At 58.9% G+C, this 23,314-nt stretch overlaps 2 protein-coding genes across 4 annotated transcripts; one reads left to right on the top strand and one right to left on the bottom strand.

Annotated features, from left to right (window-relative positions):
* The first annotated feature begins 2,924 nt into the window (after nt 1-2,924).
* LOC125628220 (adenosine receptor A1-like) lies at nt 2,925-11,393 on the top strand. The gene is made up of 2 exons (XM_048833109.2): nt 2,925-3,107; nt 8,640-11,393. Exons 1-2 carry the CDS (start codon nt 3,068-3,070, stop codon nt 9,788-9,790), a joined length of 1,191 nt encoding a protein of 396 aa, XP_048689066.2. The 5' UTR covers nt 2,925-3,067; the 3' UTR covers nt 9,791-11,393.
* Nucleotides 11,394-15,786: 4,393 nt separating this feature from the next.
* SNRPD2 (small nuclear ribonucleoprotein D2 polypeptide) lies at nt 15,787-22,603 on the bottom strand. 3 transcript variants are annotated; one of them, XM_048833277.2, is made up of 3 exons: nt 22,346-22,603; nt 17,777-17,956; nt 15,787-17,254 (listed from the first exon to the last, which is right to left on the bottom strand). In XM_048833277.2, the coding sequence occupies exons 2-3, from the start codon at nt 17,926-17,928 to the stop codon at nt 17,080-17,082; spliced, it is 327 nt and encodes a 108-aa protein (XP_048689234.1). In that variant the 5' UTR covers nt 17,929-17,956; nt 22,346-22,603; the 3' UTR covers nt 15,787-17,079. The 3 variants fall into 3 exon arrangements, with proteins under 3 accessions (XP_048689234.1, XP_048689233.1, XP_048689235.1); XM_048833276.2 differs by lacking the exon at nt 22,346-22,603 and adding an exon at nt 20,036-20,264; XM_048833278.2 differs by lacking the exon at nt 22,346-22,603 and adding an exon at nt 19,077-19,197.
* Between the last annotated feature and the right edge of the window lie 711 nt (nt 22,604-23,314).

Genomic DNA, 23,314 nt, shown 5'->3' with positions numbered 1-23,314 from the left:
TGCATCAGGTGAGCTAAACAGGTGGCTTCAGGGTGCATGCTTTGGTGACTGCATCGTGGCTAATGTGGCGTACCTTCCTAAATGTGTAAGCATAACTCAGCAAGCCCAGATAAATCCCGTTCCCCTCATTACCCTGCCCTGCTAACACGAGTACAAACAGTCACAGTTCAGGGCACCTGCACCTGTACTCCCCCTCCAGCAAGCGCACCCCCCACTCTAGACCCCCAGCTTCCCAGCTGTCACCTCTCCTGGGCGGAGACCCGTGTTTCTCTCTCTCCTCCCGGCTGCACAGTGCCCTGCCCAACCTGTGAGTTCTCCAGGCCCACCTGCCTAATGCAGCCTGCTTTACGGGTCTACACAGAGACGGTAACCAGCGCAATTGCCCCAGTGATGACCACCCAGCCCTTTCTAAGCAAGCACATTGATTCCGAAGGTAAAAGCGTTAAGGAGAAAACATATTAAAACCCATCAGCCGACCTACCCACATGCTGATAGGCTTACCAGAGATTTCCCTCCCCCCCTCCTGCCCTGACACCACCAATGGATCTGGCCGGTGATCAAGGCTTCCACTCCAAATAAGCCCCCTCATGAGTAACTCGGTGACTCCTTTCCACCCTTCAGCTTTGAACAATCCTCACGGCACAGGGGATCAGCAGACAAAAGGTGTGTCCCCCGCACCGGGCAATGCTTCATGTGCCGAGTCCTTAGATAGGGGTTTGCAACCCCTCCTGCCACCAATTTCCACTTCACTTCCCAGAAGAGCATTCCTCTCTGCCGCATTGTCCCTTGAAGCTCGTAATGCTTTCCAGAGACTGCGCGAATCCCATGTTCCTCCTAAAGCAGAGGTGGGCAAACTATGGCCAGCGGGTCACATCCAGCCCATGGGACTATCCTGGCCGGGGAGGCTAGTCCCCAGCCCCTCCCTCGCTGTGCCACCTCCTGGCTCCGGCCTCCTGCTGCTCTGAGCAGCATGGTAAGGGGGCGGGGTTGGATAAGGGGTAGGGGGTCCCAGGGGGCAGTCAGGGGACAGAGAGCAGGGGGTGGTTGGATGGGACAGAGGTTTGGGGGGGGCGGTCAGGGGACGGTGGGGTTGGATAGGGTGTGGGAGTCCCCGGGGGGCTGTCAGGGGGTGGGGAGGTGGATAGGGGGGTGGGACAGTCTGGGGACAGGGAGCAGGGGGGGTTGGATGGGGGTGGGTCCCGGGGGGGCTGTCAGGGGGTGGGGGGGTGGATAGGGGTCGGGGGGGCAGTCAGGGGACAGGGGGGGTTGGATGGGGATGGGGTCCCGGGGGATGCGGTTTGGGGCAGGGGTCCTGGGAGGGGGTAGTCAGGGGACAAGGAGCAGGGGGGGTTGGATGGGTTGGGGTTCTGAGGGGGTCAGTCAGGGAGCGGGAAGTGGGAGGGGGTGGATGGGGGCGGGGGCCAGGCTGTTTGGGGAGGCACAGCCTTCCCTACCTGGCCCTCCATACAGTTTCGCACCCTATTGTGGCCCTCGGGCCAAAAAGTTTGGCCACCCTTGTCCTAAAGACTTTCCATGCGATCCCACCATACACATTTGCATTTGTATCTGACGAACCCCTAGAGGGAATGAACAGAACAGGTCATCATCAGTGATCCATCCCCTGTCGCCCCTTCCCAGCTTCTGGCAAACAGGGTTAGGGACACCGTCTCTGTCCATCTTGACTCACAGCCATTGATGGACCTTTCCTCCATGAACTTATCTAGTTCTTTTTTGAACCCTGTTATGGTCTTGGCCTTCACAACATCCTCTGGCAAGGAGTTCCACAGGTTGACTGTGCGTTGTGTGAAGAAATACTTCCTTCTGTTGGTTTTAAATCTGCTGCCTATTAATTTCATTTGATGACCCCTGGTTCTTGTATTAGAAGGAGAAGGAGTAAATAACACTTCCTTATCTACCCTCTCTACACCAGTCATGATTTTATAGACCTCTATCATGTCCCCCCTTTTAACATCATTCAATATGGTTTGTCCAGGAAATTGCCCTAATGGTCCCAAACCCCACAAAGTGCTGGGTCCACATTAGGAAATTACCTCATATTATTTTCCCCAGTGGTAAGATCCCCCCACTTTTTCTCCTAGGGTGGACGCACCCCTTGTGTGTGGACACTCTCCATCAGTTTCAATCTGGTTTTCATCAGTGTTGCCTGGTAAGTGAAGTTGAGTCTACGCAGGGAAATTGTCCTGGTTTAATTTAAGGTGTGATCTAGCTAAACTGGAGCACAAGGCAATGCCAAGGGTCTTATTTCAGTACAAGGCCCGGTCTACACTAGTTTGACCAGCCAAATGTTCTTTCTCTTGCATCCGTCCACGTTTGATTTTGAGTCTTGCTGATAAAAGTGGCCCCAGTGTAGCTGGGAATCGAGCGCACCCTCCTGAGCCCTGGTTCAGCTGCAAGCTCCACCGCCCTCCCCCTGGGGAGGGAGTTCTGTCCCCTCCCCAGATTGCAGCCAGATCTCCTCAGGGTCCAGCCCCTCATGGAGGACAGCGGCCCTGGGAGAAGGAGAAGTGACAAAGGGGAGGAAACGATGGTGGAAATTGTAGGGTGGAGGGGAGAATCCCTCATCACCCCTGGTAACCCCCTGCCTCTAAAATCCATGGCTGGAGGGGGGGCTGTAGCCACACTTCCTGCGTGTCACACCTTTATTTGGGGGGTCACCTGCCCCAAGGACTTTGCTCCCCCATATGACCCTGATGAAGAGCATCTTTGAACCCTGTTGGATGTTGCATCAATAGGAATCAAGGGGGAGGGGTAACGTCCTTGGCCCCCCTGCCCAGCCCAGCAGCCTCTCTGTCTGTTTCCCTTCAGCGCCACCAACAAACATCCCCTCCTCCTTTGTCCACCCAGTTCCCTCTCCCGCTGTGGAGAGCGCCTGCCTTGATAGGCGCAGCAGCTTATCAGATCCAATCCTTGCAAACACCTGGCGTGTGAGGCTGCGGCGGACCGAGCTGTGCTGGGCTCTGATGGGCCAGGGACAGCTGGCTGCTGGCGAGACGGGGCTTGGGGACATGCCGGCCACCAGCTGACCGCATGAGAGCCCTTTGGACAGATGCCCTGCGGGAGCAGAGATGGATATGCAGCCTCGACAGGTGAGTCCTTCGCCTTTGCCACTGCGGCTCATGGCTGTAACATACATCCATAGAGTTTTTGTGGCAAGAGGGGGCCAGCAGATCGCCCCATTTGGTCTCCTGTGTACCCCAGGCTATTACATTTACCCAGCTACCCCTGTACTCAGCCCAGTAACTTGGGTTAGCCAAAAACGTCCCAGGAAGCAAAACCGTTGTGCCCCACAGGCAGACAGCGGGAGAGACCAGGGTTCTCCCTGATGTCCTTGCCCTGGGATGGGATTGATGAGGAGAGATCTGCCCAGATGCCCCACGCTGCAGAGAAAATCAAAACCATCTTCCCACGCCTTGGCTGTGATCAATAACCTGCTTGTGACTTGGCTTTCCTGCTCCTCACTGGAAACGGCCCCTCACGTCTCCGAAGCACTCCGGCTGCTGAGCCAGATTCTGAGCCCTGTTCCTGCGGTCTCCGGTGGAGTTCCTCCTCTAAGTGACCAGAGGGGTGGGGGGAGGGAGTCAGGCCAAGTTCACCCAGCGGGGCAGGCACAGAACCCAGGCATCCTGAGTCTCCAGCCAGTGCTTCACCCGCGAGTGTGCCAACCCCACTTTTAAAAGGGGGTTTATACCAAGCTAGAGCGATTCATGCTACCATTAAAAAAAAAAATCACCCAAGAGCCGAAGCATTTGTGGACGGCCTTTCAGATCTCTGAAAAGCTGGGGGCCTATTCTGATCTGTTGCAGGGCAGTAACAACAAGACTGCCACCTCAAACGGCATAAACCCGTGCGTCGGGTCCTCCAAAGCCTGACAGCGTCTTAAAAAAACACAATATTATTATTTTAAAATGGATTTGTGGGCTTTGCTCCGCAAACACAGGGGCTGGAAACAGGCGTTATTTTTACAATTACAATTACAGAGCCTCTGGCTGCCCCTGGATTCCAGCAACTGGGGCTTTCAGGGAAACCCCGAATATCCCAAGACGTGCAACGACTTTGTCACAGCAGGTAACACAAAGTCAATGAACTCACTCTGAGCTTACGCTGAGATTGGCAGCAGAATCTGGCTCTCTCTAGAGCTCTGCTTATCCGCTAGACGGTCCCCCACCTTGTGTCCTGGTTGATACCCCTGTACGTGATCTAGCAGGACTTTGCACAGGTGCAAATGACCGTAGAAATGGCAAGACGACAGAGGACTGGGCCCGCTAGGGACACTGAATACCATTGCCCCTTTCTGTCCCGAGTGGCCAGCCAAAGTCCAGGGCCCTGGGGATGTTCCAGAGAGGAGGAGACATTGATGGAGTCTGGTATTTTCTTTGATGCAACTCCCAGAATGTATCAAGTCCTGTGGCTCTGAATACAGATGACACGAAGACCAAAAGGAGCAGTCTCTTAGCTTACAGCCCCCCACCCCACCGAGCCTCTTTAGCCAATCTCAGACCCCAGAGTTCTCTGTGTCTTTTTCCAGGCCCACGCTGCACATACAGTCTCCTGCTTGGCTTTCTTGCCTCTCACCTCTCCATCCTTGTCTGCTCTCCATTATCTCGCTTCACCCACCCGCACTGGGTCATAATGCCTGGCTGAACCCTCTGCCCACATGGGGCTAGTTTCTATGAGGCTTGCACAGGCCCCTCGACTGTCTCTGACATAGAGGATTCATTCCCGTATCAGTTTGCTCTTAACCCATGGTGAGGTTTCACTCGGCTCATAGCAGTAATAACTCTTAGTTCTTATCATCACTGGATCTCAAAGTGCTTAACAAATGGGGAAACTGAGGCACAGACCAGGGAAGACCAAAGTCACCTGTCAGGCCAGTGACAGAGCCAGAAATAAAAGCCACATCGCCTGAGCCCCAGCCCAGTGCTCTATCCACTAGGCCTAGATGATCTCATCACAGAGGTGAAAGAAGAAGACGGAAAGCATATAGCAGTGTTGAAATTTACCCGACTGGGAGGGACACCTGCTTCCTTAGGCTCTATGCTGGCCCTGTGCTGTTGATAACTAGAGGGATGCAAATTGCAGGAGCTGCCAGTCCCCTTCATTGGGCTTAAATTCACCCTCAAATGTAAGAAGCGTGTCTGCTTCTGCCCAGTATAAGCCCAGGCTCTTTGGGCCACACGTGGCCCTGGGAAACGTTCAGAACAGAACCCCAGAGGTCTTGGGAGGGAGGGGGAGTTAGGTGTCTTATCTGCAAGGATATGGGCCTGGGCTCTAGATTCTAAAGCCAGCAGGGCCCTTCAGGATTAGCCACCCTCATCTCCTGCACATCCCAGGCCAGAAATGCCCCCCTGAACAGAGCTGGTGGCCGAGTCAAAGCTGTTCCTTGGGTATGGCAAATGGGAGTGACCACTCCGGGCCCTGCACTTTTGGGGGGGGGTGCCTCAGGCCAGTGTGATTGGCTGGTGCCAGAAACCCTGGGCGCACGGGGCTGCAGCCAGAACCCTGGGCATGGGGCGACAACTGAGACCCTGCTGCACAGGACTGGCAGCCAGGACCCTGGGCGCATGGGGCAGCAGCCAGAGCTCAGGGCATGCGGGGCCATCAACCGGGACCCTGGGCATTGGGCTTGCAGATGGGAGCCTGGGGGAGCTGCAGCCCCCCCCCCTCCCCCCGTAGTTCCTGCGCCTATGGCAGGGGCTGACTTGTCCCGGGCCCCACACCCCCTGATGGACGGCCCTGGCCAGAGCAGAGCTTGGAGGGAAGAGACTCAGGTCTTGTCTGCACACAAACGTTCTGTTCTTGCTACGTGCTTAAAGCAAGTATCCACCTGCTTAAAGATTAGGTCTGTTTGGGGAGCTGAGCCAAGTGGCCTGCTAGGTTTGGCTGAGAGCTGTCGACCGAGGCTTGAGCCTGCCTCCCTCACCCTTGGCAAGCGGGCTGTGACATACAAGATACTCACTAATCTGGATTGTAGCTGTGTCACCCCTGCCCTCTAACCTGGGTACCCTTTACCTTGCTTTGCTGCTATACCCTCCTGCCTGGATTGCTCACAAAGAACCTCCAGCGTGCAAGTCACTCCCAGCTATGCCTGTGCTTCTGCTGTTGTCACACCCTGGCTCTTACCAGCCCTGGTTAATTTGCTGGGTGACCCCAACACACTCCCAGCATTAGATTTTCCCCCAGAAATGTCTGTCCTGTACTGCCTAGTCCTCCCCTGGACAATGCAAATTATACAAAGTCTGTTGTTGCTTTAATAGAAATAATAGGCACGCAACTTGCCACCCCAAATGAAGTTGCCCAGACACTTTAGTTCAAACACATGGGATTAGATCAAACAGAGAAACAAGTTTATTAACTACAAAGAGAGAGGTTTGAAGTGAGAACAAGTAATGAGGCATAAAAGCCAGAAATGGTTACAAGAAAAGTAAAGATAAAATGCAACCAATGCTTAATTTAACAAACTCCGCTAAATTCAACTGAAAGATCTCTCATCAGATGCTTTCAGTAGTTTTATTGACTAAACTTCTTAGGTCAGGACCCCTTCTCCCCAGAATGCCTCTTATTGCTTCAGATGCCATGAATGCAAAGAGCAGGGGGGGAGGGGGTGTCAGTCACCCTCTTAAAAAGCCTTTCCAGCTGAGATTCAGGAGAGAAAGTGTCTATTAGGAAGGATGTTCCCTGCTTTTTCCCTCACCTGTTTAAGAGCCCTTTCTTTTCCTTCCTGCTTGATTACTTTGTTTATTGCTTAAATGCAAACTAAGCAGAGCCAGTATTCCTTTGATCTGGAAAAAGAGGTAAACAGGGAAGTGGCAAAATTTGCCGAGGATACAAAATAACTCAAGTTAGTTAAGTCCAAAGCAGACCGTAAAGAGTTACAAAGGGACCTCACAAAACTGCGTGACTGGGCAACAAAATGGCAGATGCATCAGTCAATTCAGAGGGTCTTTCAGGGCAGCCCTGGGGAATCTCTAGCTTCCTTAGGAGTTCAACCAGCCAAAAAGACAGAAAATATTCCTGTGGCTGTGTTTGATTTCCTTCCTTCAGTTTCCAAGCTCACAGATTGAGCTTCCTGGCACATAGCAATTCTTAAGTGCTGGAAAGGGCCATTAACCAATCCTTTGTATTGCAATGATCCTTGCTGGCCTGTAGCAGGGCATGGCTCACCAGTGCAGTGCCTCCCGCTGGTCATCCTGGGAATTAGCTCTCTAGCTTTCAGAGCACCCTCTGCAGGCTGGTGTCCCGCTTGCCTCAGGCCTCCATGTCCCTCCCAGAGCCCATTGCCCCTTCCCTCAGGGTTCTGCCCTCTGCAGACCCCCCACAGTCTCTGGGTTTCCCCCACCCTCTATCCCCACCTTGCCTCAGCAGCTACTGCCAGTCCTCATCTAGCCCACGCACACTGGAGCAGACTGCAGTCTGTACCACTCATCATCAGCAAGGAGAGTTTGGACCTGCTGCCTTTGCCTAAACTTGGGCTGCTGCTCTGCAACCCCAGTACTTGCTTTAGGCCTGCAGGAAGGGGGCTTTCCAGCCTGGAGCTCCCCAACTCCTCTGGCCTTTCCCCAGCCCTGCTTCGCTCTGGGTACACTGGTAAGCTAGCCAGGCCCATCTCTCTCCACAGCTAGAGAGAGACTGCCTGAGCACCTGGCTCATAGCCTGTTATAAGGCCAGCTGTGGCCTGATTGGGGCGTGGCCCCAGCTGTGGCTGCCTTCCCCATCAGCCTAGCCTTTGGCTCCCCCAGGGCAGTCCTGTCCGTCCCGCTACCCCCCCGGAGCTGTTTTAACCCCATCTGACCAACCCGCTCCATGGCCCATCTGCTTTCGACAGTCCCTCTGGCAGGGAAGGCGGGGTGTGGGGTGGGAGACGATTCCGGTGGCTGTGTTCACAAGTTCAGAGAGAATGTTTTCAAAGTTGTAAAGCAAACTGGAGATATTTTCTTACAGCATGGCATATGGGCATTGCACGTGGGATTAATGCCTTAATCCCCCCCTCCCCCGCCTTGCACACCAGGAATCTGTCCCCCCTCCAACTTGCCTTGTGCTTTCACCTGGGTCCAACCTCTCCCTGGGCCAGAGATTCCAAGGCCAGGAGGGGCCATTGGGACCATCTAGGCTGACCCGCTGGATGACTCAGGCCATAGGATGGCGCTGGGTTAATTCCCGGTTGAGCCAGAGAAAAACAGCCCGCCTTGATTGAGAAAAGTGCCAGGGACGGAGAATCCACCCCAGCCCTCGGTGAACTGCTCCCTCCCTGGTAATGGAAGTAGCGGCCGTATAAGATACGTCACTGGATGTATGGAAATACCTAGCGTGTGCGGGCATGTGGCCCCTCGACAGCCATTAACACGAGGCGGGGAGATACATCCCGTGTCCCTCTGATTCCAACAGAACAGGGCCAGGTTCCCATGTCTTAGCCCTCAGGAGCAGGGGAATTGGGCATTCTCGGGGGCTCTCCCCCCGATCGCAGGGGCCCACCAGATCCTCCGGTCTGACCTGCAGATCCCAGGCCAGTGACCCCCTCCCAGCTTCCCGCTCACCAAATCAAAGAGCAGAATTCGACCCCCGAAGCCCAAGCCCCTGTAGCGGGTTGGCCATATGCTGAGCTCTGGTTTCCCTCCGTGCAGCCGCGCTGATGGAGTATGGAGACGGGGGAGCACTGACGGCCCAGCGAGGCACCTGGATTAACATGGCCAGAGCCCCACCTACCACCAACGCCTTCCCCAACTCGTCCTTCCCGCCCGTCACTCCCCCGCCCTGCCCGGGGGCATCGAACGGGAGCTTGCCCGGCCTGGACGTGCCCTACTTCCTGACGGAGACCGTCACAGCGGTGCTGTCCGTCGCGGGCAACCTCTTCATTTGCACTGTCATCCTGCGGGACAGGAAGCTGCGCGCCGTGGTGACCAACCACTTCCTGGTCTCGCTGGCCGCGGCCGACATCCTGGTGGGGGCCGTGGCCATCCCCTGCGCCCAGATGGCGGATGCGGGGCTGCCGCGGGGCCGGCCGACTCTGTGCTTGCTGATGCTCTGCACCCTGCTGATCTTCACGCAGGCCTCGGTCTTCGGCCTGCTGGCCATTGCAGTGGAGCGGTACATCTCCATCCTCAAGCCCTTCCAGTACCCATCCCTCATGAGCCCCCAGAACTCGCTCCTAGTCATCCTGAGCAGCTGGGTGCTGGCCACCTTCATTGGGGCACTGCCCCTCATGGGCTGGCATAAACCCTTCCCGCCCGACGGCCAGTGCAAATTCAATGCCTTCATCGAGGACACCTTCGAGGTCTATTTTAAGTTCATGGCCTGCATGCTGGTGCCGCTGGCCATCATGCTGGTCCTCTACGGCCGTATCTTCCTGGAGGCCAAGCGGCAGATCCGCAAGGTGGCCGAGCGGGAGGTTGAGGTGAGCCGGCAGGCCCGACGCCGCCGTGTCCTGCACAAGGAGCTGCGGCTGGCCACCTCGCTCTTCATCGTCCTCTTCTGCTTCACCTTCTGCTGGCTGCCCCTCCACGTCATCAACACCCTCCAGCTCGTCTGCCCCGGCTGCCCCATCCCCAGCCCGCTCGTGCTGGCGACCATCGTCCTGTCCCACGCCAACTCCGCCATCAACCCCGTGGTGTACGTCTTCCGCATGCGCTCCTTCCGCCAGGCCTTCACGGCCACCTTCCCCTGCACATGGCACCCTCTGCCCACCTCCGCCCCAGGCAAGTTCTCCGCCTCCGGACTCACGCCGTCCAACAGGCTGGAGCTGGCCAGCCACAACAGCCCCCTACCAGGGAAGTGACGTGGGTTGGTGGCCCACGGGATTGGCCCCCCTGGGACTCCCGGAGCCTCTTTCATACCTAGAGGGTCACTGCTGAGCTAAGACTATCACTGGTCCCTAGGGGGAGTAGGACCCCCCCACTCTGCGGCCCCCCGGGCTAGGGACAGGAGAGATGGGAGAAGAACCCAGGAGTCCTGGCTCCCAGTCCCCTCACTTTAACCCACTAGACCAGCGGTTCTCAAACTGTGGATCATGACCCATGCCTTGGATGGGGTCGCCAGGGCTGGCTTAGACTGGCTGGGGCCCGGGGCCGAAGCCAAAGCCCGAGGGCTGCAGGACGCAGGTTGCATGCCCCCTGCCTGGGGCTAAAGCCCTTGAGCTTCAGCTTTGGGCCCCTGCCCAGAGCAGTGGGGCTCGGGCTTTGGCCCCCACCCCACCCTGGGGCAGTGGAGCTCGGGCGGGCTCAGGCTTCGGTCCCCTCTCCCGGGGTCGTGAAGTGATTTTGTTGTCAGAAGGGGGTCGCGGTGCAATGAAGTTTGAGAACCCCGACACTAGACCACGGGTGGCAGGTATAAGAGGCCGGGGGGGCTAAGCCTCCCCTAAACAGGATGCAGTGCCCCTCCCTCTGGAGGCGCGCTGGCCCACCCCCTTTGGAGTGTTGCCCCCGAAAGGGCTCCCATGCTTCGCCCTGAGGCCCCGCCCCCACTCAGCCTCTTCCCCCATGGCCCCGCCCATGTTGCTCCTTTTCCCGCCCCCACTCAGCCTCTTCCCCCCAAGGTCCCACCCTCGCTCCGCCTCTTCCCCCAAGAATCCTCCACCCCGGGGCGGAGGGTCCTCGGGGGAGGGGGCCAAGCAGGAGCAGGGCCTGGGGTGGAGCCTCAGGGGGAGGAGGCCGAGCGGGGGTGGACCTCGGGGCGCAGCAGGGGGCAGGGTCATGATCCGGTCGCCCCCCCTCCACACTTTTAGGGAGTATCCTATGCTCATGCCCAGCCTCCCCAAACATGGGAGTCACACGCTGCCCATGCACTAGACCTCACTCCCTGCTCAAAGCCAGGGCTAGAACCCAGGAGTCCTGGCTCCCAGCCCCCCCGCTCTAACCCACTAGACCCCACTCCCCTCCCAGAGCTGGGAACAGAACCCAGGAGTCCTAACTCCCAGCTCCCCCCCCCCCCCCCCACAGCTCTGACCCCTGAACCGCTCTCCCAGAGACAGCCACATACGTTTTGCAAAGCCCACTCCCTGTAGCGATGTCCCCCCCCGCCCCCTCCAGGTTTCTTCTTTCCTTCTGGGTTTGGATGGGGTTGGTTCCCCAAAGTGGTGGCCACCCCCATCCCCACCCCACGCCCTCGGGCCAGCGCAGGAGAACCCAAGAGGGAACTGGCCCAGCCTGTGTCCTTGGCCCCTGGCGGGAGAAAAGCAGCGAGGGAAGCAGCGGCGCCAGGCCATCTGGGTTTGCCAGGTGATGCAGGCGAGGCCGAGGGGCCGGGGGGTGGAATTTCTCCTCCCAGGGCTCCAGCAAGCAGCTATCTGCAGCTAGGTTGGTTCAGCCTTTCAGCTCTCCTCTGTGCCAGCCCGGCGGGACCCTCGGGCCAGGCAGCGGCTCCAGCCTGTTCCTGGATCATCTCATTAAAGGCATCTCCCTGCTGAATTCACGGCTGCTCTGTCCGTCAGGGGGTTGCGGGGAGGGGAGGGTATGGGGCATGGGGCAGTGCCGGGCTGGGCGTGTGAATGCGCCCATGTGTGGGGCGGTGCTGGGCTGTGTATTCATTTTGGTGCGCCAGGGACGCCCCCTCACCCTGCCCCATGGCATGCCTGCAGTGCTGCTGTTTCCCACCAGGGGGCGCTGTGGCACCACAGCTGTATTAGGCACAGCTGACCCCAGTCGGCAGAGACCCCTGGGCCCACAGACCCCCATCTGCACAGCTTGGGGGGGGTGGTGGCCAGGCTGTGGGGACCCAGTTGCCTCCCCTCCACAGATCTGGGTGGATACCAGAGTTCGGGGAGGGGAGCCTAGTCCCAGATCCCAGCCTGGCAGCCCCATCCGTGCCAGCGTTGTGCCCCCCAGATCCTCTGGCGTGGGCTCCCCACAGGCGTCGGGCTGGATCCTGCTAGGGGCAGCCTGGAGCCCTGCAGACGAGCACACAGGGGTCTGGCTTCCACCCATGCCAGGCCCTGCTCCGCAGCCTCTCCTAGCGAGGGCGCTTCGTGGGGCTGCCCGGACCCCCTCCTGTGGCCGTGGGAGGGGCTGGATTGTCGGGGAGAGGGCTGAGATGGATGGGCAGAGGGAGGAATGGGGTGGGGAGGGGAACACCGAGGGCTGGGGGGAAGGAAGAGATGGGGGCGGTAGAGCGGGTGGGGGGAGAGACAAAGGAAGGTGCAGAGCTGCAGTTGGGGGGCGGGGAGGGGCATATTCACACACATGCTGTCCCCCATGAGACGGGTGGTTTCCTGAGTCATGCAGCCCGGCAGAGGCCCGGCCCGGAGGGGCCGCTGGCAGCCAGTGTGGGCCAGTATCCCCAAAGCAGGCAGGGGATGTAGCTGGACTCTGCATCCTGATGGTGCCCAGATCACACCTGGGGCTCCCCGCCCAGCCGGTTCCCCAGCTCCCAGTGAGGGTGGGCAAAGGGCAACCACGGGGCATAGCCAACACCAGCCAGCGGCCAGGTTTGCAGCTCACTGGCACGTGTGCGTGGGGGGAGGGGGGCAGTGGGGAACTCGGCCCCTCCAACAAATCCTGCATGTGATCTGGGCAGTGAGTTTGGCAGAGGCCCAGCTCAGAAGCCCCCTTCCCCCTCACTCCCGGCCAGTCCCCAGACAGTGGACAGCACATCTGTGCATGGGTGGAGAGCCAGGCTGCTGCAGGCTGGGGCATTACCACAAGCAAATCAGCAGGGGGCGCTCTCCCCTCGCAGTCAGGGCAGGCCCCAGTGCAATGCTGTGGGGTGCTGTGCTCCAGGGAATGGGGCGGGGTGCCCTTCCCTTGAATGGTGGCATTTCACTGCTAGGTGAGTCATTCCTACGTTTGCACCTGGCACACGGACCCTGCTCTGGGACTGGTGCCCCCAGGCAGTCCTACCACACAAATAATAAACCACTGCCATGCCCCCACCTTAGAGGTGGCTGCATCTCAGTGCTAGGTGAGGGAGCCCTGTATAAACAGCTTCCATGCCCCACCACAAAGGTGGCTGCATCTCAGTGCTAGGTGAGGTATTCCTTATAAATAACTGCCACAACCCCACCCTAGAGGTGGCTGCTTCATGGTGCTGGGTGCAGGTCCTTTAAGAGAAATTTAGGTCCCTGGTACACCATGTTGGCTGGGGCCCCACCTCCCCCCAGTTATAGACATTTTGGGAGCCCCTCATGCTCAGGGAGGCCGGTACAATAGGCCCCCTTTCATCTCATCTTATCAGCCCTGACTGGGTGAGGGATCCCTGTATAAACAGCCTCTGCACCCCGACCCCAGAGGTGGCCGCATCTCAGCCCACCTGGAACAATCCCACCTGTGTTGCAGTTCCCAGGACCTAGCTCTGCCTCTCTGGGCATCTCTGCCACGTGCCGGGGTGAGAGGAAGCAGCTCGATATGGAGGCTCGGGTTCGGCACAGGCCGCGGCTTGGATTTCGCCTTGTCAGGTGCTTTTCCTTCACCTCCCCCAGTGGCGGCGACAGGAGGGAAGGGGATGATTTGGCCCGGAGGAGGCGCAGCAGCAAAGGGCCGGGGTGGCTGAGCCAGCATGGCCTTATCACAATGAAAGTCCGACCCTGGAGCCAGGCCGGAGCTCTGGTTGCGGCGGGGGGGGGGGGGGGGGGAGGGAGGGAGGGAATCGATCCCTCGCCCGCTGGGATCCTGCAGATGGAACCTAATGGCGCTGCAATGGGGGCCAGTGACACCCCTCCACCCGCTGCAGCGCTGCATCCCTTCCCCTCTCTGGGTCCCCCCCAGCTGTCTCTTGTGCCAGGATCTGTGGGGAGACAGGCACAAGGGGGGTCGTCTGGCCAGGCCACCAGGCAGGAATCCAGTCCCCCATCCCCTGGGAGTTAACTGAGTCCAGAATCTTTCAGCGGGGCTGGGAAGTGACCCCCCGCCCCATCCCCAGGGGCAAGAAGGCTCCAGCTCCGACACACCCCAGCTCCCAGGGAGGCACTGGTGCCCAGCTAGCACCGGACAAGTCCCCAAGGGTGCCAGAAGCCAGGGTGCTGGCAGAAGTGTGGGCCTGGCTGTTTCCCTGCCCAGGGCTGGGTCCAATCGGGGAGGGTCAGACCTGCCAGGCAAGGAAGTGCCGGGTGCAATGTGGAGCCAGCGTCAGCCAGCACCGGGTGGGGTGGGTCTGGTCTGACATACACAGCTGCTCCCTCTGCCCCATGTCATGTTGTTGCCCCTTCCCATCAGCCCAGGCCCATCTCTCCTTTCCTGAGCCCCTGCCCATCGCCCCAGCTGAGCAAGAGATGTCCTGCCAAACAGCCCATCTGCCCCCGATCAATAATTCATCCCCCCGGCGGCAGCAGGGGGGCGCATCCTCCTGCCAGCAGTAACCGATCTGGCCCAGTGGCTGCGCGGCGAGAAAGGGGCTGTTCTGTGTGAGAGCAACACAAAGTCACTTTGAGAGCGGAGCAGAGCACGGGGGCCCCGCGGGGGTCGAGTTTCACTGGCTGAGGAGCAGCTGGGCCCAGGGGTAAGCTCATGCTGAGACAGCGCTGAGGAAGAGATGCCCGCGGATCCAGCAGCACCGACCCACGGTGGCTCCGGGCACAAAGGAAGAGTATGGGGCTCGCTGGCTCAGAGGGGCAGGGAATGGGACCTTTCGCCTCTAGCCCAGGGGGTCTCAACCTCTCTTTCTGAGGCCCCCCGAACAGGCTATAACAGCTCCCCAGCCCACCTGTGCCCAGCAAGGGGGTTTCAGCACCGCTAGTAGCCGAAGAGCTGTATTTAATGGCAAGCTAGTTACACCCCCCTGCCTAGAACACACAAAGGGAGAATATAGGGACAAAAATAAACCCGGCCCAGGGCTTAAGACGGGTTTATTTTGGTGGACCCCCTGAAACCTGCTTGAGGCCCAGACCCCCAGCTGAGAACCGCTGCTCTATGGGGTGCTGATCCAGCCACATGGGTAGGGAATGGGACATGGGGCCTTTCCCCCATGGGGGTGCTGGCTCCCATCTGGCCCCTGGGGGCGGGGTCTGGCTGGCACAGGGGGTAGGAAATGGGACCGTTCCAGATAATTCTCCCATTCAAAGCCACCCCAACAGGCCAGTATGGCCCATCAGTTGCTTCCCCAGCTGCCACATGGTGGCCCCCGTAAAGGAGTTGGGAGTCTCCCTCCCCCCCTCAGAGTGTCAGCTGTTACCATCCCAACAGACTCTCAGTGGCTGCCCCCAGCCAGCCCAGGAGGCTGCCCCTCCTCCCAACCCTAGCTGGGGCAGGGGGTGTTGACAGCGTAGGGCAAATCAGCCCAGCCTGCCGCTGCTGCTCAGTTGACAGAGGCCATCAGGCTCCAGGGCCCTTGAGCCAGTGCCTGGGCCCAGCCCTGCATCCAGTCACAGCTTTGTAAGGACGCCGCAGTCCCCCGCAGCCTGCCCTGCCCACAGGTCGCCCACCCTTGTGGCATCTGGCCCCCTTCGGCTCCTCACACAGAGATCAGCTCTGGGGAGGGGAGGAGCCAGAGCTGCAGGGAAGAATGTAGCTCCCCGGGCTCCTTCTGATTCACAACCCACAGAAGCCAAACAGCTTGTTACCCGCAACGGGAAGATGGGAACCAAAGTTTAAAGCATGTGGGTCCCATCCCTGCCCCATCCAACCGCCCCTTTCTGGAGGGGAAGCAGAGGAGTGTGGGTCTAACTCTGGAACACGCCTTCGGACTCCCAGACTATTTACAGCCAGCAGTGGCCATCCTTTGCCCCAGCCTGGCTCCCATGACACGGTGCCTGCCAGCAGCCTGGCCCCCACATGGAACTTGCCAGCAAGATTCACCCCATGGCACCGGCCACGCTACCTCCCCACCCCGAAGCAGGCAAGAGCCAGCTGAAATCAAACTGGTTTATTACAAAAGTTCCTGATGCTGCAAGGAGAGGAGCTGCCCTGGAGGCTGGAGCAACAACGTACAAGACCCCGCTCCTGAAACTGTCCCATGGATGCCAGGAACCCGGGACACAAGGATCCACTAGCTCGGATGCCGCTGGAGGATCAGGGCCAGGGGAGCTGTCGACACCAGGGATTTCTGTACTGACGAGCTGTGGGAGTGTACCAGGCATGACTTATCCCCAGCCCAGAGGCTACTTGGTCCCTGTCCCGCTTTACAGCTGAGTAGTAAGGAACGACCCTTCGCACCTCAGCTAGTGCTGCTGGAACAAAGCCAAGGCTGACGCCACCGTGAAGCTGTCTACACTAGGAGCTGAGCGGTGTTTCAAATCCCATTCGCGAACTCGTCTTCCCTGGCGCCTTGCTCAGCTGGAAAGCGGGACCCGAACTCACGTACAACTGCTGCTGGTCTGGCTGGTGTCTGGGGAAGCGGAGGTTCAAGAGGGGCAGCAGTCACGCGCTCCTGGTGCCTCTCTGTGGGGCATTTGCGGCAGGGTAGCTATGCAGTGCGGAAATTCCCAGGGTAGTCGGCCCCCACCCAAATCAGACAACTACAGCAGACAGCTCCCCTTCAAAAGACACCTTTGAAGAGCTGTTCAGAGACAATTCTGCTGAGAGGTCCCCCCTTCTGTTAGGCTGAGATTCCCAGTGCTTCTCTTTGTACCCAGCTCCCTTAGGAAACCTCAGCGCTCCCCACTCCTGGCAAGCAAGCCACAGAGCAGGCCCGTCGGGAGGCCTAAGAGCTAAAGAGCCTCTCACCTCGATGTAGCCTCCCCCAGGGCCAGCTGAGTCTGCAGCACCCAGCAGCAAGGCTGTGAGTGGGCACAGAGATCCTGGGTAAATCCAGAGCAGCGGCGCTGGGACACTGGCTCCCTTCAGCTTTGGGCAGGTGGGTGAGGGGCGTGGGGGGACACCAGCCTGTGACGGGCTTACAGCAGCTGGGGTCTCCTGACTAGTTCTGCTCCCAGAAACCCCCTTCCAATCAAATGGGAACGTGGGAGCTGGAGGTAGCAACAGAGAGGGCGGGGGGAGCTGTGCTCAGCCCTCGGCGCTCTGAGGGCTAATAAGGGAGGTACAGGTGGCACCTGGGGAGAGCTCAGCAGAGTTGTTTCTGAACAGGATGGTTTTCACAAGTGATGCAGCCAGTAGGCTTCATCCAGAGGGACTTGAGGCAGGTTCCCCGCTCAGCCTGGCTCTGGGTCATGCCAGGGCGAGGCTGGGACCTTGGGACAGTTCTCTATTTGCCGGCAATGAGGGGGTTCCTCAGCACCACAATGACGGAGTCCCCCCGCAGGAACATCTTGGAGATGTAGCGATCCTTGTTGACGGGCTTCGATTTCTTTTTTCCCTTGCCACTCTTGGGCACCTCCGTCCACATCTCCTTGACGTTCTCCAGCACCATGTTACAGTGCCTGGAGGGAGAGAGCGGGGGATCAGGGACACAGCAGTGGAGCTGGGAGTAACCACTGACAACCTAGACCCCATGGCCAGAGAGGAAGCTGCTCACTGCAGCCTGACCTGGCATCCCCTCTGCTAAGCCTGTTGCGCTGAGCTCATTCCTGCTGGAATCAACTACTTAGTGCAGCAGTCAGGTTCTAGCAAGGAGGTGGTGGGGGAGAAACTGTAGCTCGCTCCATGCTCCCTCCCAGACCTGGAAATACATCCCAGCAGTCCTGCCACTCAGTGCCCCCGCCATGACACTAACCACTAGGCCACCCTCCCACAGCAGGGTATAGAACCCAGCAACGCCGGCTCCCAGCCCCCCTGCTCTGACCTCTGGACAGCATCCCACCTGCTCTGTACTGCGCAACGGGCGGGGGACCCTTCTGCTCTTGCTGGGGAACGGGACAGACATAAACCGCAGCCCCCTGGGGGCAGGCTGGGAAGGAAGGGCCCCAGAGGTATTTTAAATGTATGGGGGGAGGAAACCGCACCTGTCAAAGGCCTTGACACGTCCCAGCAGCTTCTTGTTGTTGCGACAGTTGATCAGCACCTGGGTGTTGTTCTTGACTGACTGGGTGAGGACGGACAGGGGCCCTGTGTTGAACTCCTCCTCCTCCCGCTTCTGCAGCTCCTCGGGGGTCATCTCGCTCTTGGGCTTGTTTAAGAGGCTCCTGCAGGCGCAGAAGGGGAAGACACGGCATTCATGGAGCCTCTGCCACACCCTTCTCCTCCTGCCGCCTCATCTGGGGTGTCCTGGCAGGGCGAAGGGCCCATCCCTCGGACTGCCTTGTCCCTGACAGCCCACGACGACATGGCACTACCAACTAGGGGGTTCAGGCCTCGCTTCCCCATAACCCACCTCTAGGTACCTCTACACAGCAGTCGTGGTGTGATTCCCAGCTCGCCTGGATGTACATGCGATAGGGTCTGCTTGAGCTAGTGTGTCTGTGGTGGACCGGGCTAGCTGTCCCAGTATCTGCCTAGGGTCTCTGACAGGCTTGTTCTTGGTGCAGCTAGGCATTTCGAGCTGAGCTAGCATGTGTACGGCTAGACAAGTGGGAATCACCTCCCAGCTGCAGTGGAGAGGTATGCTAAGGCTTGCTCTATATGCTGTAAAGCTGCCCGGCCAGAATGTGTCAATTTAGATGAAATTTCATTTAGAGCAAAATGTACCAAAGTGTTTCCATCAGACCCAGCACTCTATTTCAACCTGCCCGGAACGTTTGGAGTTTTCCTTTCAAAACCCGTGTTATAAATGATACAAACCAAACAAAGTCCTAGTAAAATGCCTCGATTTCACTCCACCTGAAATTTCAGAAGTTCAGTTTTGCTGCAGCTGGGAATTGGAACATTTCAAAGTGTCAATACTTCCCGCAGAACAGAGATTCCTAGACTGGATCAGCTCTACCGCCGCCCTGGGATCTGCCCTGCGAGTGCCACACTGCCCTTCGGCCGGGACCCCTCAACTGTCTCAGCGAGAGCGGGTGGCATGTGTTTCTGCCTAAATGGGGGAGGGGGAGAGAGGCTCTAGCCCCCTTCCCCACGCTTTCTCATCTTCCAGTCAGGAGTGATGTTAATCAAACCTCCCCTTTGTTACCCCAACTCTCCCTTCCCAGGATCCCCAGCAACATCTCTTCTGAGGGCAGGGCATCTGCCATCCCACCCCAGAGCCTGGGCAAGGAGACCTCTGGGCCAATGCCCCCCTATGGAGGGGAGATGAACACGCGATCAGGGAACCTTCCCCGACCCTGATCCCCAGGACAAGGTGGAGGCGGCTTCCCCCATCACTACCATCAGACGAGTGGGAGGATTAGGGCTCAGGGGGCCCAGGCGCTCAATCCCCTCGCCCTTCGGGTCCTGGGAGTGCTGGGGAATGGATGGCGTCTGCTCCGTTTCCCTCTATCTCCCCCCCCAGCCAGGCCCCCTCACCTCTACCCCTCTTACCCCCCGCCGCAGCTGCCACCCTCACTTCCGCTGCCCCTTCCTACCAGCCTCTACCCCATTCCCCCATCTACCCCCTCCCTTCCCCCAGCCTCTGCCCCACTTCCCCCCAGCCTCTGCCCCCCTTCCCCCAAGCCTCTGCCCCCTCCCTTCCCCCAGCCTCTGCTCCCTCCCTTCCCTTGCCCCAGCCTCTGCCCCACTTCCCCCCAGCCTCTGCCCCCCCTTCCCCTGCCCCCAGCCTCTGCCCCACTCCCCCCAAGCCTCTGCCCCCTCCCTTCCCCTGCCCCCAGCCTCTGCCCCACTTCCCCCCAGCCTCTGCTCCCCCTTCCCCTGCCCCAGCCTCTGCTCCCTCCCAGCCTCTGCCCCCTCCCTTCCCCTGCCCCCAGCCTCTGCCCCCCCTTCCCCCAGCCTCTGCTCCCTCCCTTCCCTTGCCCCAGCCTCTGCCCCACTTCCCCCCTTCCCCTGCCCCCAGCCTCTGCCCCCCTTCCCCCCAGCCTCTGCCCCCCCTTCCCCTGCCCCCAGCCTCTGCCCCACTTCCCCCCAGACTCTCCCCCCTTCCCCTTCCCCCAGCCTCTGCCCCACTCCCCCCAAGCCTCTGCCCCCTCCCTTCCCCTGCCCCCAGCCTCTGCCCCATTCCCCCAGCCTCTGCTCCCTCCCTTCCCCTGCCCCCAGCCTCTGCCCACTTCCCCCCAGACTCTCCCCCCTTCCCCTTCCCCCAGCCTCTGCCCCCCCTTCCCCCAGGCCTCTGCCCCCTCCCTTCTCCTGCCCCCCCCTCTGCCCCACTCCCCCCGCTCCTCTGGCCTCCTCACATGACGCCGCCGCTCCCGCTCTCACACACGCGCCGCCGAGAATCTCGCGCCGCTGCCGCTGCCGGGACCTTCCGCTTCCGGGTCACGGGTGCGAAAGGGGGACGGCGCGCGTTCGCACTTGCCCAGCCTAGCGTGGGGGGTGGGGAGCGGCGCCTCCGAGGCCGCACTTCCGGCTTCCGAGCGGCCGCGCGCCTCCCGCTACGAGGCGGCCGGAGGGTCCAGAGAGCGCGGAACGCGAAGGGGCCGCTGCCCACCCTGGGGCTCCGTCTGGCTGCAAGCAGGGGAGGGCGGGGCCAGACTCAATCGGGGCGGGGCCAGACCCCCCAGGGGGCGGGGCCTCAACCCAAGGGGCGGAGTTTGCAGCTGGGACAAAGTGACCCAGGCTGGCCCCAGCAAGGGGGGAGTGAGGGGGCAGCCCCGGGACCCCGGCTGCCCCTGCAAAGCGACGGGGTCTGAGCCAGCTGGTACCGCGCCTGAGGGAGAGCCTGGGGGTCCCCCCGACACCCCGCCGGACACCCGGCCCAACGTGGGGAACCGGGGGGAGCGGGGTGGATCCTGGACGGCACGTATCACGACGACGCTCTGTCGAGCCACGGCGCGGCCCCGTCCCCGCCAGGAGAGAGGAGCCCAGGCGAAGGTGCAGAGAAGGGCACCACAAGGGGTTAGGGGGCTGGAACGGCTGCCCTATGAGGAGAGATTAATGAGACGGGGCCTGTTGAGCTTGGAAAGGAGACGGCTAACGGGGGGGGGACGACATCGCGGAGGTCTGTACCGTCATGCCTGGGGTGGAGAACGTGACTCGGGAAGGGTTATTTACTCTTCGTAACACAAGAATTAGGGGGTCACCCAATGAAATTAATAGGCAGCAGGTTGAAACCAAACAGAAGGAAGTATTTCTTCACACAACGCACAGTCAACCTGTGGAACTCCTTGCCAGGGGATGCGGTGAAGGCCAAAAGTATAACAGGGTTCAAAAAAGAACTCAGTAAGTTCCTGGAGGACAGGTCCATCGATGGCTATTAGTCAGGATGCTCAGGGACACAACCCCATGCTCTGGGTGTCCCTAAAACTCTGACTGCCAGAAGCTGGGAGTGGACGACAGGGGATGGATCACTTGGTAATTGCCCTGCTCTGGTCATTAACTCTGAAGCATCTGGCACCGGCCACTGAGGGAAGACAAAAAGAAAAGGAGGACTTGTGGCACCTTAGAGACTAACCAATTTATTTGAGCATGAGCTTTCGTGAGCTACTCATGCTCAAATAAATTGGTTAGTCTCTAAGGTGCCACAAGTCCTCCTTTTCTTTTTGCGAATACAGACTAACACGGCTGTTACTCTGAAACCTGAGGGAAGACAGGATACTGGACTAGAGGGACCTTTGGTCTGACCTAATATGGCCGTTCTCATGTTCTTATGTAACCAGTGATTTGAAAATAAATTAAACTGGGAAATTGAGTAGCCAGTGTCAGGTGATGGGGGGGACGATTTGAAGGGACTGGGTCGCACCTAGATCTGCAAGGCAAAGCCAGGGCTGGCCTAGGGGAAGGCTGAATAGCAGGCTATGTTGATGCAAACCATGTGGCTACCTTGTGCAGGATCAGGACCTGGTTAAGCCATGTTGATCCCATGCAGGATCAGGGGCAGGATCAGGCCCCAGTGGTCTAACTCCATAGCCCTGCAGTGGACAGATAGTCCAGCCCCATAGCCTTGCAGTGGGCATATAGCCTGGGGATGGGGGACAGGATCAGGCCCTAGCAGCCCAGCTCCATAGATCTGGGATTGGGGAGGTTGTCCTCATGTTTTCTCTCTCCTCCTATGGGATCCCCTGTCCCGTTTTGGTGTGTAGGGGGGCAAGGACATGGGGTCTCCCTGGCCTGGCAGATCTGGGACCTTCACGGAACACATTTAAGCTCCTAAATGTCAACAGGCAACTCTGCAGGCAGCTGCCCGGGTCTATGTTTAATCAACAGCGGCCTCCGGTTACAGCCAGCTGCCTGCCCGTCTCGCCTGGCCATCCAGCTCCCTGTGCACCCCAAGCAGCTCCAGGGTGGTTTGGATTGGTGCCCTGGGCACTGGGCGGGTGCAGGGAGTGGGGCAGGCACCAGGGCCAAGTATGCTTAGATTTCCCACTCGCTTCTCCCATCCTGCCACTGCCCACTTTGGACTCGGACAAGAGCCAGATAGATAGATAGGTAGATAGATTATTAGATTAGATAGATGGGGGTGTGTATGGGGATAGGTAGATGGATAGATAAATGGGTGTGTATGGAGATAGATTAGATTAGCTATTAACAAACCTAGTAAAACTCACCGTTAATGTCTGACTTCTCTTTCCAAGTTTCTCCTTTGTGAAAATGCCCCTTTTGTGACCCCAAAGCTGGTGACGAGCCACCTGATCCGGTGCCCGACCCTGCGAGGGTCTTGCGCCCTCGGTATCTGGCTGGGTCGGGCTCCATACGTCTCTTTTCTTGTTCTCAGTCAGCTGCTCACACGGCGAGGGGCCAGCCCCTCCAGTGTTGTCAATTTCCGGCACTGTGCCCCAGCCGCTGGATTGGCAGCGATTTGCATCAGCAGAGAATTGGGCCCCAAGAGGGTTCAGGCCTGAGGAGAGCTCTCTGCCAGCTGCCCTCTGAGTCTGTCTGTCCCTCCATACGTGAGAAGTCCAGAGTCCGTATTCTGCTGCTCTCCTTTCTTCCCTGTGTCAGGATCCTGAACTCGACCATTTCATGGTCACTGCCTCCCAGGTTCCCATCCACTTTTGCTTCCCCTACTAATTCTTCCCGGTTTGTGAGCAGCAGGTCAAGAAGAGCTCTGCCCCTACTTGGTTCTTCCAGCACTTGCACCAGGAAATTGTCCCCTACACTTTCCGAAAACTTCCTGGGTTGTCTGTGCACCTCTGTATTGCTCTCCCAGCAGATATCCGATGAAGTGAGCTGTAGCTCACGAAAGCTCATGCTCAAATAAATTGGTTAGTCTCTAAGGTGCCACAAGTGCTCCTTTTCTTTTTGCGAATACAGACTAACACGGCTGTTACTCTGAAACCAGCAGATATCAGGGTGATTGAAGTTTCCCATGAGAACCAGGGCCTGCGATCTAGTAACTTCTGTGAGTTGCCGGAAGAAAGCCTCGTCCACCTCATCCCCCTGGTCTGGTGGTCTATAACAGACTCCCACCACGACATCACCCTTGTTGCTCACACTTCTAAACTTAATCCAGAGACACTCAGGTTTTTCTGCAGTTTCGTACCGGAGCTCTGAGCAGTCATACTGCTCCCTTACAT

Source organism: Caretta caretta, chromosome 23 (genome assembly GCF_965140235.1).
Source record: "Caretta caretta isolate rCarCar2 chromosome 23, rCarCar1.hap1, whole genome shotgun sequence".
NCBI classification, from domain to species: Eukaryota; Metazoa; Chordata; order Testudines; family Cheloniidae; genus Caretta; species Caretta caretta.
This window is presented reverse-complemented; position numbering and strand designations above follow the sequence as displayed.

Excerpts from the sequence above, each read along its gene's own strand:
- LOC125628220 (XM_048833109.2), top strand. The coding sequence starts at position 3,068 with ATGCCCTGCGGGAGCAGAGATGGATATGCAGCCTCGACAG. Across the intron at positions 3,108-8,639 it reads TGGATATGCAGCCTCGACAG|CCGCGCTGATGGAGTATGGA; the intron begins GTGAGTCCTTCG and ends CCCTCCGTGCAG.
- SNRPD2 (XM_048833276.2), bottom strand. Across the intron at positions 17,255-17,776 it reads CGTGTCAAGGCCTTTGACAG|GCACTGTAACATGGTGCTGG; the intron begins GTGCGGTTTCCT and ends CTCTCCCTCCAG.